The sequence below is a fragment of the Miniopterus natalensis genome, chromosome 16 (assembly GCF_054644295.1).
Source record: "Miniopterus natalensis isolate mMinNat1 chromosome 16, mMinNat1.hap1, whole genome shotgun sequence".
NCBI lineage: Eukaryota > Metazoa > Chordata > Mammalia > Chiroptera > Miniopteridae > Miniopterus > Miniopterus natalensis.
The window spans coordinates 25,062,011-25,077,142 of NC_142096.1; the positions used below are offsets into that span (position 1 = coordinate 25,062,011).

Sequence of the window (15,132 nt, forward strand, 5' to 3'; positions counted from 1 at the left end):
AAAACAAAAAGGTTAGAAATAATAAATATTGAGTCAAGAACATATATTAAATGCTTACTAAATTCTGGCCTTATTTTTTAACTGGGTAATGTGACTATTCTAGGTTTTATGAAAGATTTTACATTCCTTTTTTTTTAATTATGTGGAAATTATTTGTCATGGCGAAGTATCGTAAAATGAAGAAGATTTATGACAGCACTGTGAAATACTCCTGCAGCATTTCAGCTTTTCGAATTAGCTGGTTTGTGGTTTTCTTTGAGTAAGTAAATTTAGGATAGTTGGAAATAGCTAAAAGAATTTGGACAGATAATTTCTAATGACTGCTGGGCATCATAGAGATAATCCAATCTTAGCCTGGAGCTCAGGAAATGGAGCTTGCAGTGCCCGAGCTGATTTTGATAATGGCTGCTATCTACTCAATTTCTTGCACACTATTTAAGAAGTGTACCCCGTGGACTCATTTTGAGTAAAATATAAATGAGGCAGCTGGCCTAGGAGATTTCGATTCCAAACCACGTGTAGCTTAACTTCTCGTTTGGTTAAGTGAGACATCTGGTGCGTCAAAGTGTAACGAAGTTTCCTCTTACAGGGTTTTATGCAGTAATGAACCTGTTGCTGTAGCTAATGAGAATCTGATTTATAGTCTTTCCCCGAATAGCACCGTAAGGATGCCGAGCCTGAACTTGATAGACATGGGTGCTTTTAAGATATTAATATCTAGTAATTTTCAGGATTCGCTTTAAAGGTTAACAACTATGTTATTCAGCATATCCTGATTTTAGGAACTAATACAACATTAATTGTCATTTTAGATGTTCCCCTTACATACCAGGTGGAAGGAAGCCGGCAGGCCCTGAAAGTTTACTTCTACATTGATAGTTATCATTTTGAACAACTGCCCCAACGGTTGAAAAACGGAGGAGGGTTCAGAATTCATCCCGTTCTCTTTGCACAAGGTAAACTGCTTCGCGTTTCATACTTCATGCACCAAAGTTACTTTATCCTGATCAATTCTTTTTTTAAAAATGAATTTCATTGTAATCATCATCATATTTTTTTTTCATTAATTTAAACATTTCTGCATAATGCCTAAGTAATGTATTTACTTCTGGGGATGCTTATTAAGAAAAGAATCACATACGGTTTAAATATTTGTAAAGTAAAATTGCAGCATTATTTATCGTAGAGAAACAGGACCCAAGTGGTTGAAATAAAGATAAATTAATTTGGCTTAAATAAATGATGGTAGAGCCATTAAAGTTGTATGATTAAACATATTTTATGAGCCAGGTAGCTCAGTTGTTTAGAGCATCGTCCCTAAGCCAAGGTTGTAGGTTCGATCTCCAGTCAGGGCACATACAAGAAGCAACCAATGAATGCATAGATAGTGGAACACAAATCAGTGTTTCTCTCTCTCTCTCTCTCAAAAAAAAAAAAGGTTGACAATACGCACATGCAGATTATAAAAAAGAATTTATATTACAGTTTCAATTATGTCATACATATATGTATATACTTATACATATGTAAAATGCTTTCAGTATAATTGGGTGATTAATGATTTGTTTATTCTTTGAGTTTTTCTGTATTATGTCAATTTGTTAATAAAAATGTGGGAGGGGGCGGACAATGAGTGCCAACCTCAGTAGAAGAAATTAAGATTAACATAAGAAGATTCTTGCAGTGAACTGGTTTCCAAAGGAAGGTCCCAGATCTTTTTTTATTTCTGAAGTCATAAATGCTGCCTAGAAAAGATCAGAAGTCCAGGTTATTGTGTAATTTCCTCTAGTCTATGTCTTTTTTTCAAAAAATTTATGCTGTGGTGACAAGAGTATATCAATTTTTCTGAGTGGTACAGTAGAACATTTCATTTTTTCATCTTTTGAGTTTTCAAGAACTGCATTGGTTTTGCTATGGAATTTTTATATTCTAATAAAAAATCAGAAAAGCAAAGAAATAAAATCAACCTCTGTAACTGAGGAGCAGACTGCATATGAAACTTAAATTCACTACCAAGTGAAAATTCTGCGGGTACCACCTGCATATTATGTTAATTCTAAAAACAATGACCACCACAAACCGATTCTTGGCAAGAATGTATTTTAGCAAAGGAAAATTGCAGGGAAGAGATCTTAGGAGTCATCAGAAGGCATTCCCTCCCTCCCTCCCTCCCTGCCTCCCTCCCTGCCTCCCTCCCTGCCTCCCTCCCTCCCTCTCCTTCTTTCCTTCTTTTTGTGGACTATAGTAGGGTCCATAAAGGTAACACATGAATCTGTAATGAAAAGGAATAAAAAATTTTTTAAAAGCTCAGCAAAAATAGACCTTTGGAGCTATGTTAGGAGAATAGCTCAGCCTAAAAGCCATTTTCGAGACAAAGATTAGGAAGAGAGGGAAGGATGCTGGTCCAGAATATTAACTTTTACAGAGTTTAACCAGAGCTAACAGTTGTTCAACCCTCTTCTCTTCTTTCCTCTATTTGTTTCTTGTTAAAAAGTCTGTCTTTTAAATCATTACTGAGATAACAGATGGCATTAAGCATCTTTTCTTTTAAAAAAAACCTTATTCCATGTGTGACAGATTAGCCATAAATAGCTGAACACATACCCAGCAGCAGATGTGCATAGGAGAAAGATTACTTCGCGAGTAACCTCTATTTTATAACTGTGGCTGAAACACATTTTAAAAGAATCCCTAACTATATATTATTTCAGTAAGTACATTATCACTTTTAAGATGTAATTTAAAGAGAAACTACAGTTAGCATTAGCTTTAGTATTCACGCAGCAGTAAAGTAGGAAAAAATGAACCAAGTAAGCAGCAGTGGAAATACTTCTGCAGTTGAGGTCACAGATAGGTAAAGAAGACTGGGAAATAGTTTGTCTCATTAAGAATCTGTCGTTGACACGGTCGTTTATAGAAAGGGCTCGCAGGAGCTCCTTTGCATTCATAAACCTCCCATGAGGAACCCTTAGTAGCTCTCAGTATTCATCGGATTGAGGGAAGCACCATAAACCCAGCCCTAGTGTGAGTGGACATTTCCATCTGGTAACGGAAAGCGGTGGGAAACAGACGCGATTCCAAATGGGGTCTATTCTGGGATCAGCGTTTATTTGGAGGGTTTTAGTTTTGTGTGTATACATGCATATGTGGGTCTTTGCTAGCAAATTAAAAAAATAGCAATATTCCATGAATTGAAAACTTCCTGGGAAATGTATTGATGTCAGCCGTCCAAAAGTTGTCGGAGGTGCCGGATACTTAGAACAGGCAGCGAATGAACTGCCTTCTTCCCAGTTCGTTGCCAAAATGGATCCTGGGGCAGAGGAGGGCACTCTCATTGATGGGACACCCTGCAGAGATGGGACCAACAGTTAGACCGGGAATGCCAGGATTGGAGGCAAGGAGGGAACACGTTAGGGAACATACATCTCTGAAGATCAGAGCTGAGGAGCAGGGCTGCGGGCAGGCAAAACGAGTGGTGCAGATTTCCAAGGTAAGGGACACAGTCAGGAAAGTCAGCACAGAGCACAACCAAAATGCTAGAAGGAGATCACGATAAAGCCATCTTCTGTAAGTACTTCCTACAGGTTAGAGAATTAATCCTGTTGGGATCCTCCAGCCCTTGCTGAAATAAAGGAAGTAAAAAATGTGAGTAAAGGAGGGTATTGAGGGTCACTTCCTCCCCTGGCTTGTTTCCATGCTGTCTCCCAGCGATTCCCAGGATTGGCTGCATATTAGTCACCTTGGGAAGGTTTTAGAAAATACCCATGTTTGGTGCCATACCAAACCAATGACATCAGAATCTCTGGGAGGTGGGGCGCAAATACCAGTATATTTTAGAAGCTTTCCAGGCGATTCTAAATGTCCACTGGGAGTGAGAAAGCACAGGTCTATGTGGAATATGAAACACTGCAATTATCTGGTTAATGTTTGCTTAACTAGCATAAGCCATGTCACAAATGTTGGGCAGCTGGGGCGAGAGGGTGGGTCTTGAGTGAGAGAGTTTTCTAGCAAAGGCTGAAGATGCCTTAGAGAGCAGACAGCTGAGGATGTCTTCCGGCCATCCTAGCAGCTGGGCAATAAATAAGCCCATCATCTCTGAAAGGGAATCTGAGTGGGTGACTCTCAGAGCATCTGCCATAGTCCACATCTCGCACCCTCAGATCCATTCCTTTTTGTAAGGATTGGGAGTGTGTCCTTTATGACTGATAGGCCTCCTTTTCTGGGAGGATAATTGAGAAGAAACATGTTAATGGGGACAACCCATAGCCCTGTTGCTACAGCTGGTCTTGGGCTGCAAAAGATTTTCATTTTTCCATTAGCCTTGTTCCCAGTCTGAACCTCTGCTTGTCTCCATGGCATGGCTAAGACCTTCATCCCTGAGGGTCACTCTGCCCTTCTCAGGCCAGGGTCCATGCAGTTGCCCAATCACCATCAAAAGTGGGCAAGGGAGTACCAAGAGGGATCTGAGTGGATTACCTGGATGCTAGACATCCCTTATTATGTAACAGTAGCCCTACTTCCTTATGATGATCAGGGTCCGTTAGCCTTGCCAAGATGGCATTTCCTCTTCTTGGCTGCTGGTGCCCAGGTGGCAGCCTCAGCTTACAGTTCAGTTCGACCCCTGCTTTGTCTCCTAGGGAAAGTGTGGCCCCTTTGGGAATCAGGACTTTTAAACCCACAGAGCCAGAGTTTCAGGGATAGAAGCAAACATTCCCTAAGTGAGGCATTGGAACTGAATTTGTAGGGCATTGAGTATATTACTTAGTACATAAAACGTGCAGTGAATGATAAGAGTAGTCATAGGCTCTCTTAATACTATTATTTAACTTAATTCTTTCCCAAGAACCATAATTAGTAGGTATTCTTATTTCCCATTTCACAAATGAGGAACCTGAGGATCTCAGATATTAATTAACATGCCCAAGCTCACACAGCTACTATGGAATGGAAGATGTGGTTTCACTCTAAGGCGATGACTTTCATTATTAGCTTTACAATATATAAGAAGGATCCACATTGAAGTATGGCCATTGATAGATCAAATCCTCCTGAAATATTTGAAGATTGATTTTTTCAGGAAGACTTCTTTTTATTTCTTGTTTGTATTCAGGACCAGAAGCTTGCTGAACCAATGCAGATATTCTAATTACTGTGGAAGCCTTAAGCAATAAACAAAGAAACAATCATTGAAACAAGCTCCATGCTTTACTTCCTGTACTGAGCTAAATGCAGTAGGCTTTCTCTCTAATTTTGCACAGATGCTTTTCTTGATTATAGGCCAATAATTCCATTTTTAAAATTTCAAATGCAGCAATACTCAAAATTTTGTTGTTTCTTCAATGCTCTAGAATTCTGACTAGTTTAGAAAATATAGCACAGCTAAAATTAGCAGTGACTTTCTTGGTTTTGCCCCCCAAATGGTGATAAGTTTCTGTCAATTTGAGGAAACATTATTATTAGATTTAGAAACTATTGCATTTAGAAGTTTTGAAAGAAGATTAATTTTTAATCAATTTTGACATAGTCGACTGACAAGTGAAGCTCTTCAGTGGCAATAATTTAATGGAGAAGTAATTTACATTGGACCAGATTAATTTCATTGCCATTCTTGTTGCTGGCAACCTCTCTATAGAAAATCTTGTACTTCTGGGCAGTTCTATGTGATTCATTTCCTCTCCAAAAGGTGAAAAATATCACTGCATAAAGTTTAAAGGAAAAAGAACCACATAATCAAAAATGTTAGTTAAGAAGGAAATCTAAATCCTGGAGATTATTATGCTAAGTGAAATAAGCCAGTCAGAGAAAGATAAATACCATATGATTGCACTTATATGTAGAACCTAATGAACAAAATAAACTGACAAACAAAATAGAACCAGAGGCTTGGATACATGGGGCAGACTGACAGATCAGAGGTATGTGGGGAGGGAGGGGAGAGGAATGGATGAAAGAAGATGAAGAAAAGAAAAAGATGGAGGGGGAAAAAGGAAGAAAATCTATACTAATCAAGACTTTTAAAATCGATAGTAGTTTTATATATATTTTATATATATTATATATATATGTATTATATATAAGTATTTTGTGTATATATATATATGTTTATTCATTTTTAACTAAATTTACTGACCATTGGGGTAGAGGTAGTCTAAGATTTCACTTTATGTATATTTATTTATTACACTAATATTTCATAATTAAATTGCAGCTGTTAAAGAATGTGACTATATATGGAGAGTGACAATTTTAATTTTTTCACTCATATATGTTAATATACATTTCTGCCTCTCATACATATATATGTGTGTATATATCTGTGTTTATATATTAATAATATATATGATTTTGAGTTTAGCTTCACAAAGAACATATACAAAATGTTTAAAAAAAATAGAAGACAGTTTAAATTTGAAATTACCTTTCCCTACTTAATGGAATTAGCAAATGTTTGCTATTTATTATGAGACAAGAAAAATGATTTTTATTCATTCTTGGTATGGTGAAAGAAAAATTCTTGCATGTATGGTCGTATTTGGTACTATTTAATACATTTACTAATAACTGATAAGATTACACTCAATATGGAGAAACTGAGTTATAAATCAGGTGAAAAGTACATTTACTTGTTTACACAGCACTGGAGAGCATGGAAGGATATTACTATAGAGACAATGTTTCCGTGGAAGAATTTCAAGCCCAAATAAATGCAGCCTCATTGGAAAAGGTCAAACAGTACAACCAGAGGCTCAGGTATGCAATCGTTCAATTTTTTTTTTTCAAGTTTCTCTATTTTGACAGGAGCAGATAAATAGAGTTTTTGACATTATTCATTATATTAGATGATTCATGATATTTCTTTTGATATAAAGTCTTCTATTTAGGGTTTAATGTTTCAAATATTCTAATGGGTACTCTTTTTCTAAATAAAATAGAAAAAAAATGTTTGTAAACTTTCGTGCTATTGTTTTAATTTCTGTTGAAGATCAAGAGATTAAATATTTATTAGACCATTCCCTGGGAAAAGCATTGATGTTTTACTGTGGCATCCCCTAGGAGGTTCAGTGGACTGAGGATAAAACAGTTTTCTTTATGTGCCCTTAAGCAGCTGCCACCCTCACAAAGAAACGAGAATGTGTTTAACATGGAAGGTACCGTAAAACATATACGTTTCATGATACCAAGAAAAATATCTACTTTCAAATACATATGAAGGTTTCAGGAGCGAATTATTTGAGGAAGTGTGACCTTTATGCAGAGATCTGAAGGGGGAGTTGAGGTGCCAGTGTGTAGGGGACATGGAATGGGAGGTAAAGGTGTGGGGAGCAAGTTTCTTAGCAGAGACAGGAGCAGGTGTGAAAATCCTACAGGGCAAAGAGGAAATAATAAAGCGGTGTGGAGGCTGGAATTCAAGAGGAAGAAACGGGCGTGTGAACAGAGTCACTGTGCCCACCTCTCCCTCCTTTGCTGTCAGGCCTTCCTCAGCTGCTTTGAACCCAGCTGTCATCCAGGGCATGCTTCAGCTCCATTTCCATTTGAGGAAAGAGTATAATTATTTAAGATCCATCTCAAATTTATCTTTCTGCAGGAAGCCTTCCGTTATTACAGCCTCAGCTGGAATTAATCACTTTCTTTAAAACTTAGCAACCTCTTGGATTTCATTTGTTTTATTTTGACTTGTGAGTTATCGGCCTTGCTCAGTACATAGGAGGGCAGCCAGGTCCTAGTCGCCACTGTGCTTGGTAGGTAGTAAGCACCATAAAAATAGTTGAATTGGAAATCAGATTAATTGCAGTGTAATGGCCTTCTTTTTTGTGTGCTCTTATCATTTCATTGAATTTATTCTAGTATCCAGTCTACTTTTTATATCCAGAAAACTCTAGGCCATTTGAAGGGCACAGATGCTGGCTCTGTGGGAGACCTCTCTCAAGAAAATTCATCAGCATAGGCAAGGTTTATAAATTTCACATGAGACTAGAGCAGTTAAACTTGAAATGAGAGTGACACTCTTGAGAGCCACATCTTTTCTTTAATTGAAAAATACTATAATTCTGTTAAATGTTGCCACCATCGCTCCCTGAGACTATGCTATGCAGCATTTACATTTATGCATGTAGTCTTATTTAACTTATCCCACTCTACTTACTCTTATCTGCATTCAGACTAATTCACTTGCCCTTGAAAAGTTGTAATTATATGTAATATTAATTTAACTTTTACATTAAAGGAATTTTTCATACAATCTTTAGATAAGAGCAGCAAATGAGATTTGAATTACTTTACTTTGTTTTCACATTTGGTGATAAGTCTTTATAGTGATAATATTTATCAAGGATGAATGACAAGCAGACGCGGATAAAATCATCTTCAAAAAGAAACCTTTGAATTATCTCTGTCTCTAAGCTAAGAAAGGGATTGTTTTCACCAAAGGGAAGATCAAAGTACATTGTGCTTGGAATTTCCTCTGGGATAAATGAGAGCTGGAAGTGTTAGAGATTAAATAAGCCTTACCTGAAGATTCAGTTAAGGAAATATACTCTGTGAGGAAAAATTGTCAGTGTTTACGGAAGCAAGAGTGATTTTTATTTATAACTTTGCTTACTTTTTTAGCCCATCACAAGGACAATCAGTCTTTAAAAAATGTATTCAAGGCATCCTAGTCAAGTTCATTGAGTGAATTTTTCCCCTCTTGCTTTTGTTCAGTTCCTTTTGCTGACATACCAGACTTCTGTTTGGTGGATGTACCACGGAAGGTGAATGAATGATTATAAATTATCCTCACAAAGCTTTGCTCCTACACTAATCAGGAAATTTAGCTTGGGCTCAGAGCTTTTGATTTAAAAAATGTAATTATAACTTGGGGAAATTAATACAGACTTACTAAAAATTATGATTTGTGTGAATGTTTCTAAAATTAGCTATAGTTACATGAACCTCACAACTTCAATGGTGGGCAAAGTTCTATTTTATATAGATTCTCTATATTCACTCTCTTTACAAATACTTTGAACAAACACTGCATATGCCAATATTTAAAGTTTTCAGTGTGAGAAATGGCTAGTTTCTCCCTTAGGGACTAGTCTATGTTGGAAAGGCAGCATGGCTTACAGGGCAAAATGTACCTCTAAACTCTTCCCATGCTGGGTTTTTTTTTGTGTTTTTTTTTTTTTATGTCTTTATTGATTTTAGAGTGAGGAAGGGAGAGGGAGAGAGAGGTAGAAACATCAATGATGAGAGAGTCATGCATTCTTTACCCATATGTGGGCTCAGATGGGACCTGTCTAGTGATACTCATTTGTACAAGAGATCAGTATCTTTTAATGAGATTTTATGTCGAATTATTTCCTAATTTAAGTGCTATAGTAGTCAATTGCAGTTTAACAATAATACTCATGAGATGCCCAGCCATACCTATAGTCAACTGCTGCACCACTGTTATAATGACATATTAAATCATTTCTATGACTAATAGCCACAATTAACCAAACTTTGCTATAGGGTTGTTGTTTTTTTGAAATACAGAGTAAATACTAAAACCCAAAAGCTACCTGACACAGTTTAGAATATTTTAGGATAGAACATGATATTCGGAAAAGTATAGGTGAGTCTGGCCAAGTGAGAAATTTCCATAATTATTATAAATATAGAGATGATCTCATAAGCAATCATCTGGAAACAAAACAAGAATACAGCAGAGATCTGAGCTGAATACTATAGTTATTATTCCCTGTGTACAGAACAGCAGGGGCTCTTATGACCTTGTCTTCTCTGTTGGAAAATTGGATATACTCTAATGTGCCCAGAAAAGGGAGGGGGGAAGTGCCAAATGAGAAGAATGTCGCATTTGTCATTGATTTAACCTCTCTATCTCCAATGACAAAATTAATAAGTTTAAATATCTTACACCATGCTGTTGCATTGTCTCCCTTTGTGTGAAAACCTGACCATCACTGGAGCACCAGCCCATCCCTATAAAGCTATGATCCTAAACCTTTAGCCATTTGAGAAAGCATTTTCCTGATTCTTCAATTAGTATATTAACTTGCTTAACTCTACATAACTAATCTCTATGTTCCCCAAACTCTTTTTCTTTCTCTCATGGCAAACATCAGTTCCCCATTTCCATTAGCGTAGTCTTGATATGAATGCTGAATGATGCTTTTCATTTCTAGGGTCTCTTGAAGCTCTAAATTCCCTAAACTTTCATAATTTATGTATCACATATTTCTTTCCATTTATTCTTACTTTTTTGCTGGTAACTAAATGTTTATTGTGTAGTGCTTCCCCACTGCTTAACAAATTAATTACATTTTTTTAGTTTGCTGCTTAATTTTGTCATAGTATGAATCCAGCCTACTTGCCCACCATTCTCTCTCCCTACTTTGAAACATGAACCTTGTTTTCAACCAAACTGGCTCCATCCATTTTATATCTGGTCTGTTCTTTTTTTTTTCTTTCTTCTTTTAAATATATCTTTATTGATTTCAGAGAGAGGAAGGGAAAGGGAGAGAGAGAGAGAAACATCATTGAGAGAGTCATTGATCGGTTGCCTCCTGCACGCCCCCGACTGGGGATTGAGCCCGAAACCCCGGCATGTGCCCTGACCAGGAATCGAACCGCGATCTCCTGGATCCTAGGTCGATGCTCAGCCGCTGAGCCACGCTTGGCTGGGCCTGTTCTGTTCTTCATGGTGTTGCCTCTACTTGAAATGTTTCTTTCTCATGTTGACCTGTCCAGAATCCCCTCCATGGGTCAAATTCCAACTTTACGTCATAGTCTTATGTGGCCTTCTTTCTTCCTCATGCGGATATATCCCAGTGACTTTCTGCACCTTTTAACTTACCTATCACTCTACATTGCATTACAGGTACCTGTGCACTTGTCTTCACTATTAGATTGTCTGATATTAGTCTGCTCAAAATTAGCTTCATTGTAGTTATTTGATTTGGATATATTTATATCACTGCTGATGTAACTTATGACATTATTACCTCTTTCATTGGTATTTTAGGCTATAGAGAGTAAATGAAAAAATGTTATTATAATATATCCATTTTCTGTCGCAGAGTTAATTTATAGAATTGTGACAGTGAAGCCTGATGTAATCCAGCATGAAAGGAAGCTTACTGTTCAACTTCTATAAAATGGAGCAGCACTTTCAAAAGGGTCTCAATAAGATTTGCTATATTGAGACAAAGGACCATGACTTCATTCTTACTAGTCTCAGAAGCATAATAAACTACAGTCAGTTTGGGCATTAATCCAATTTTACCATTAACTTTCTCATAAATTTTGATTAAGGGGCATTGTAAGACTTTCAATTAAGGGAAGTGCATTAGAAATTCATTTCCTGTCCACAGTTTGTCATATTCTGAAAAATACTGAAATTCTACCTGCAAACCTTGGGGATGGTAAAATATCTGGCTGCACAACCGTTTGTTGTTTTGTGTTTCTTTTATGGGGAGTACCTAAAATTAGTTGCAGCCTCAAGTCCAAGTTTTTATTTTAAGAAGTAATTGACTAAAATATTTGTTGGCTATGTAAGTTTCATAAGAGCAAGGAGGTGGCTGTATTTCATGGTTATTTTCTCTAGACATCATCAGCTGATGGATGTATTCTATAATAATTGGTTGCTTTCTATAATCATGGATTCACAAATATTAACTACTTGCCCAGACTGGAACAGTAGTATATTTAACCTTGAATTTGTAGTTGGCCTTCTAAGAACATTTTCCAGGGCTCAGTTATGTCATTCCATGCTTTTCCTGTTGTAGTTCTGCTCTATAACAGCTTAGGAAAGATGAGATTGTTTCTGAATAAGGTTTCACTTGATGTGGGCACTTATTCATTTTAAATCTATAAAAGTTATTTTTCTATTCGCTCAAATATTTTTTTTTAAAGAGGATGCCCCATTAAAAAGTTGAAGATTTCTGCCAAGTCAATTTACATGAATGTAGCAGAACTAGATCGACATGATCCTGCTCTTGAATTTTTATTTTATTTTTTTAAGGAACATCTCTTTCAGAAATTAGGTAGCGTGCCCATCGTGGCCAGGTGTAGTGGCAGGTTTCAGTAGCGGAATTTTCCTTGGGTGTACTAATGAGCCCTGTAGCACTTTTACAGAATATTTTTCTTCTCAAACTATTGAGAGTAGGATGGAGCTGCAGTTTTCACAACCAATGAGCCCGAGTAAGCCATTTAAATGACACTTTGTTTCTTCCACTCAAAAAAATGTCCTTTCCTTTTAGACCTGAACCTCTGTGCAATGATCTCAGAATGATGCAGATGTCAAACATCTACCTTAATTTTCATTTTTTACATGAATCATAAAATATTTTAGATAGCCTTAGGGGGAAGCAGGACATTTGGGCTTAGATTCCTCCTACTGTGTGCACTTGAATAATAGTTACTGCCTATTGAATGAGCCCATTACCACAGTACTGAGCACTTCAAATGCATTGATTAATCTTCAACATTATGCTATTGATACATAGGGCAATTTTAATGTCCACTGTAAAAATTAGGTACTTGAGACTCTGGGAGGCTAAATAATTTGTTGACTTGTGTGCTCTTTTTCCAAGAACATGTGAGCATGAGGACATCTGATCAGGGTGTCTCTGTGGCTTCCGGCTTCGGAGAACCACCTACCTCTGTTCCTCACGTGTAGCACTGCTGGATAAAATGTGAAGGCAGAAAATGTAGAAGTCACAGCTGAGGTCATAATTTATCATCTCAATGACCGTGAAAGGAAACAAAATGTGAGCAATTTGTTGTAAGCTGTGCTGAGGCCTCTGGCCTGTTGGCCTCTGGTGATGGACAGAGGGTCTGTACAACTTGTTGAGGGAGATGAGAAATTAAAGTCATTCCACACTAGGTGGAGACCCAGAGCCACTCTCACAGTCTGAAAGCGGAGCATAGAGTCGGACTCCTCCACTTCTGAGCAAAGGGTGAGCAATCGGCATGCTGTCTACCGCTGCCGGAGAAGAGACTGTAGCTTTGTGGACTTGAGATGGAGGAGGGAGCTGACATGGCCATTAAACTAGGAACTGAACCAATTCATTCACTGGCTTATGATGGGACTGGTAATAATCCAGATGGCCGCACAATGTGATACTCTAGTCTCCAATATGAAACTGATTACAGACCGGGGTTCTGGGCACCAAATGAGCACAGAATCGTTTGTAAGAGAAAAATAATGAGAGATAAGGGATGGAGCTGTATATAAAAACAACAACAAAAAAAAACTAAATTAAAAGTCTTCCCCCTTCAAATGAACTTGCAAAACAAATTCCAAAGCACATGAGGAAGCCTAATACTAAGAAGGAGCCAATGAAATTGGCCACTGAAAATAAATTTGACTCAGAAGAAATTAAAATGTTGAAATAGCCTGACAAAGTGTATTTTAGATGCTCAAAGTATAAACAAAGTGTTGCAGTCCATTAAAAAGGTAGAAAATCTTGAAATAAAAGAGCCAGTTATCCAATTATTTTCTTTTTGAAAAATTTTTTTGTTTTCTATATTTCCTTTGTATTGAATTTATTGAGGTGACACTGGTTAATAAAATTATATAGGTTTCAGGTATACAAATCTATAATACATTATCTGCATATTATATTGTGTGTTCACCACCCCAGATCGAGTCTCCTTCCATCACCATTTGTCCCCCCTATATCCTGTTCCACACCCCCATTTCTCTCTGGTAATCACCACACTGTTATCTGCCTATGAGCTGTGTTTTTTGTTTTCTTAATCCCTTCACTTTTTTCACCCAATTATTTATTTTAAAATAGTTATGAAGATCATGCTATGTTCCACATACAGTTGTAGGTGCTAGAGAAGCAGCAATGAGCAAAAGTAAATGAAGTCCATATCCACACAGAGAGTTTACATTCTCATGCAGGAGTTTACCTTTCAGTGGTAGAAATGAAACAAGAATAGGCAGAAATCTTGGAAATGAAAAGATAATCATGGAAATAAAATTCTCAGTAGAAAGGATAAACTCTATACTTGACAGTTTTTTCATTTGGAAGATATTACAAATCACCTAAAGTGCAATAATGGAAAAATAAAATCTTAAAAGAAAGTGTGCACGTGTGTGTCTGTTAAATTGTCTGTGTATCTGTGGTGGGGGAGGGGGGGAGAGAGAAAACACATGAGATTATAAAAAAGGTAATAGCTGAGATTATTTTAGAATTGAAGACAAAATTCCCCAAGTTGAAAGTACACTTTGAGACTCTGTCCAGATAAATAAAAATAAATCAATGCCTAGACATTTTGTGCTAAAACTTTAGAATATCAAGGATAAAAAGAAAATCTCAACCTATCAGAGAAAAAATATAGACTAGACCGAAAACAAAGACAGCTAGCTTGAGAGCAGACTCAAAGCAGTACTGAGGGGGAAGATGTGCTATCACTCTAATTCTAGAACTCTGTGCCCGAGCATGCCCTTGATGGACACTGCCAAAAATATTGAGTAATCAACTTCTTGGGGAAGCAAGCCGACAAAGAAGGTGTGGATTTAAAGGGAAAAAAATAAATAGAAATATTTACCAAATATTCTTTGGTACCTCCACTAGGGCCAACCATATGGGTGACCTTGTAAAGCGTGGAAGTAATAAATGTAGCTTAGGGATGGTGTTTCCCTTGGGAAAGGAGAGTTTGGGACCAGATGGGAGTGGAGAAGGGTGAGCAGTGAAGAGCTTATCTGTATCTAATGATTCACTTTCTTTAAAAGGAGAAACAAAGTGCAAAATGCTAAGATTGTTAAAGAATGGTGGTGTGCACATGGGTTTTCACAATATTAGCCTATGTGAAGTGAAAAGGCACTCAGATCTTTCAGGAAAACATGAATTTTTATGCACAGCCATGAAGTTTATAACAGCCCATCTTCTGGTGCTGGGACAAGTTAAAACCCAAGTCTTTATCAGGGCTTACACGGCCCTGCATGTAGAGCCTGCTCGTTTCGGCCTTTTTCTAAGCTGCTCGTTCATTCATTCATTCATTCATTCATTCATTCATTCATTCTCACCGAGCTCCAGCACATTGCATGGCTTTGGACCTCATGCAGTTCAAGCTCATTTCTTCTTATAACAGCAATCCTCTCAGAGAGTTGTTATGTCTTTCTGATGCTGGAGA

The 15,132-nt window shown here is 37.2% G+C and overlaps 1 protein-coding gene across 1 annotated transcript in view; it reads left to right on the top strand.

Moving 5' to 3' along the window:
* PREX2 (phosphatidylinositol-3,4,5-trisphosphate dependent Rac exchange factor 2) overlaps window positions 1–15,132 on the top strand; it is a 179,432-nt gene that overhangs the window by 141,702 nt on the left and 22,598 nt on the right. Inside the window, exons 34-35 of the mRNA XM_087825421.1 lie at window positions 813–956; window positions 6,636–6,750. Coding sequence (XP_087681547.1) covers window positions 813–956; window positions 6,636–6,750 — 259 coding nt within the window. The remainder of the gene's footprint in view (window positions 1–812; window positions 957–6,635; window positions 6,751–15,132) is intronic.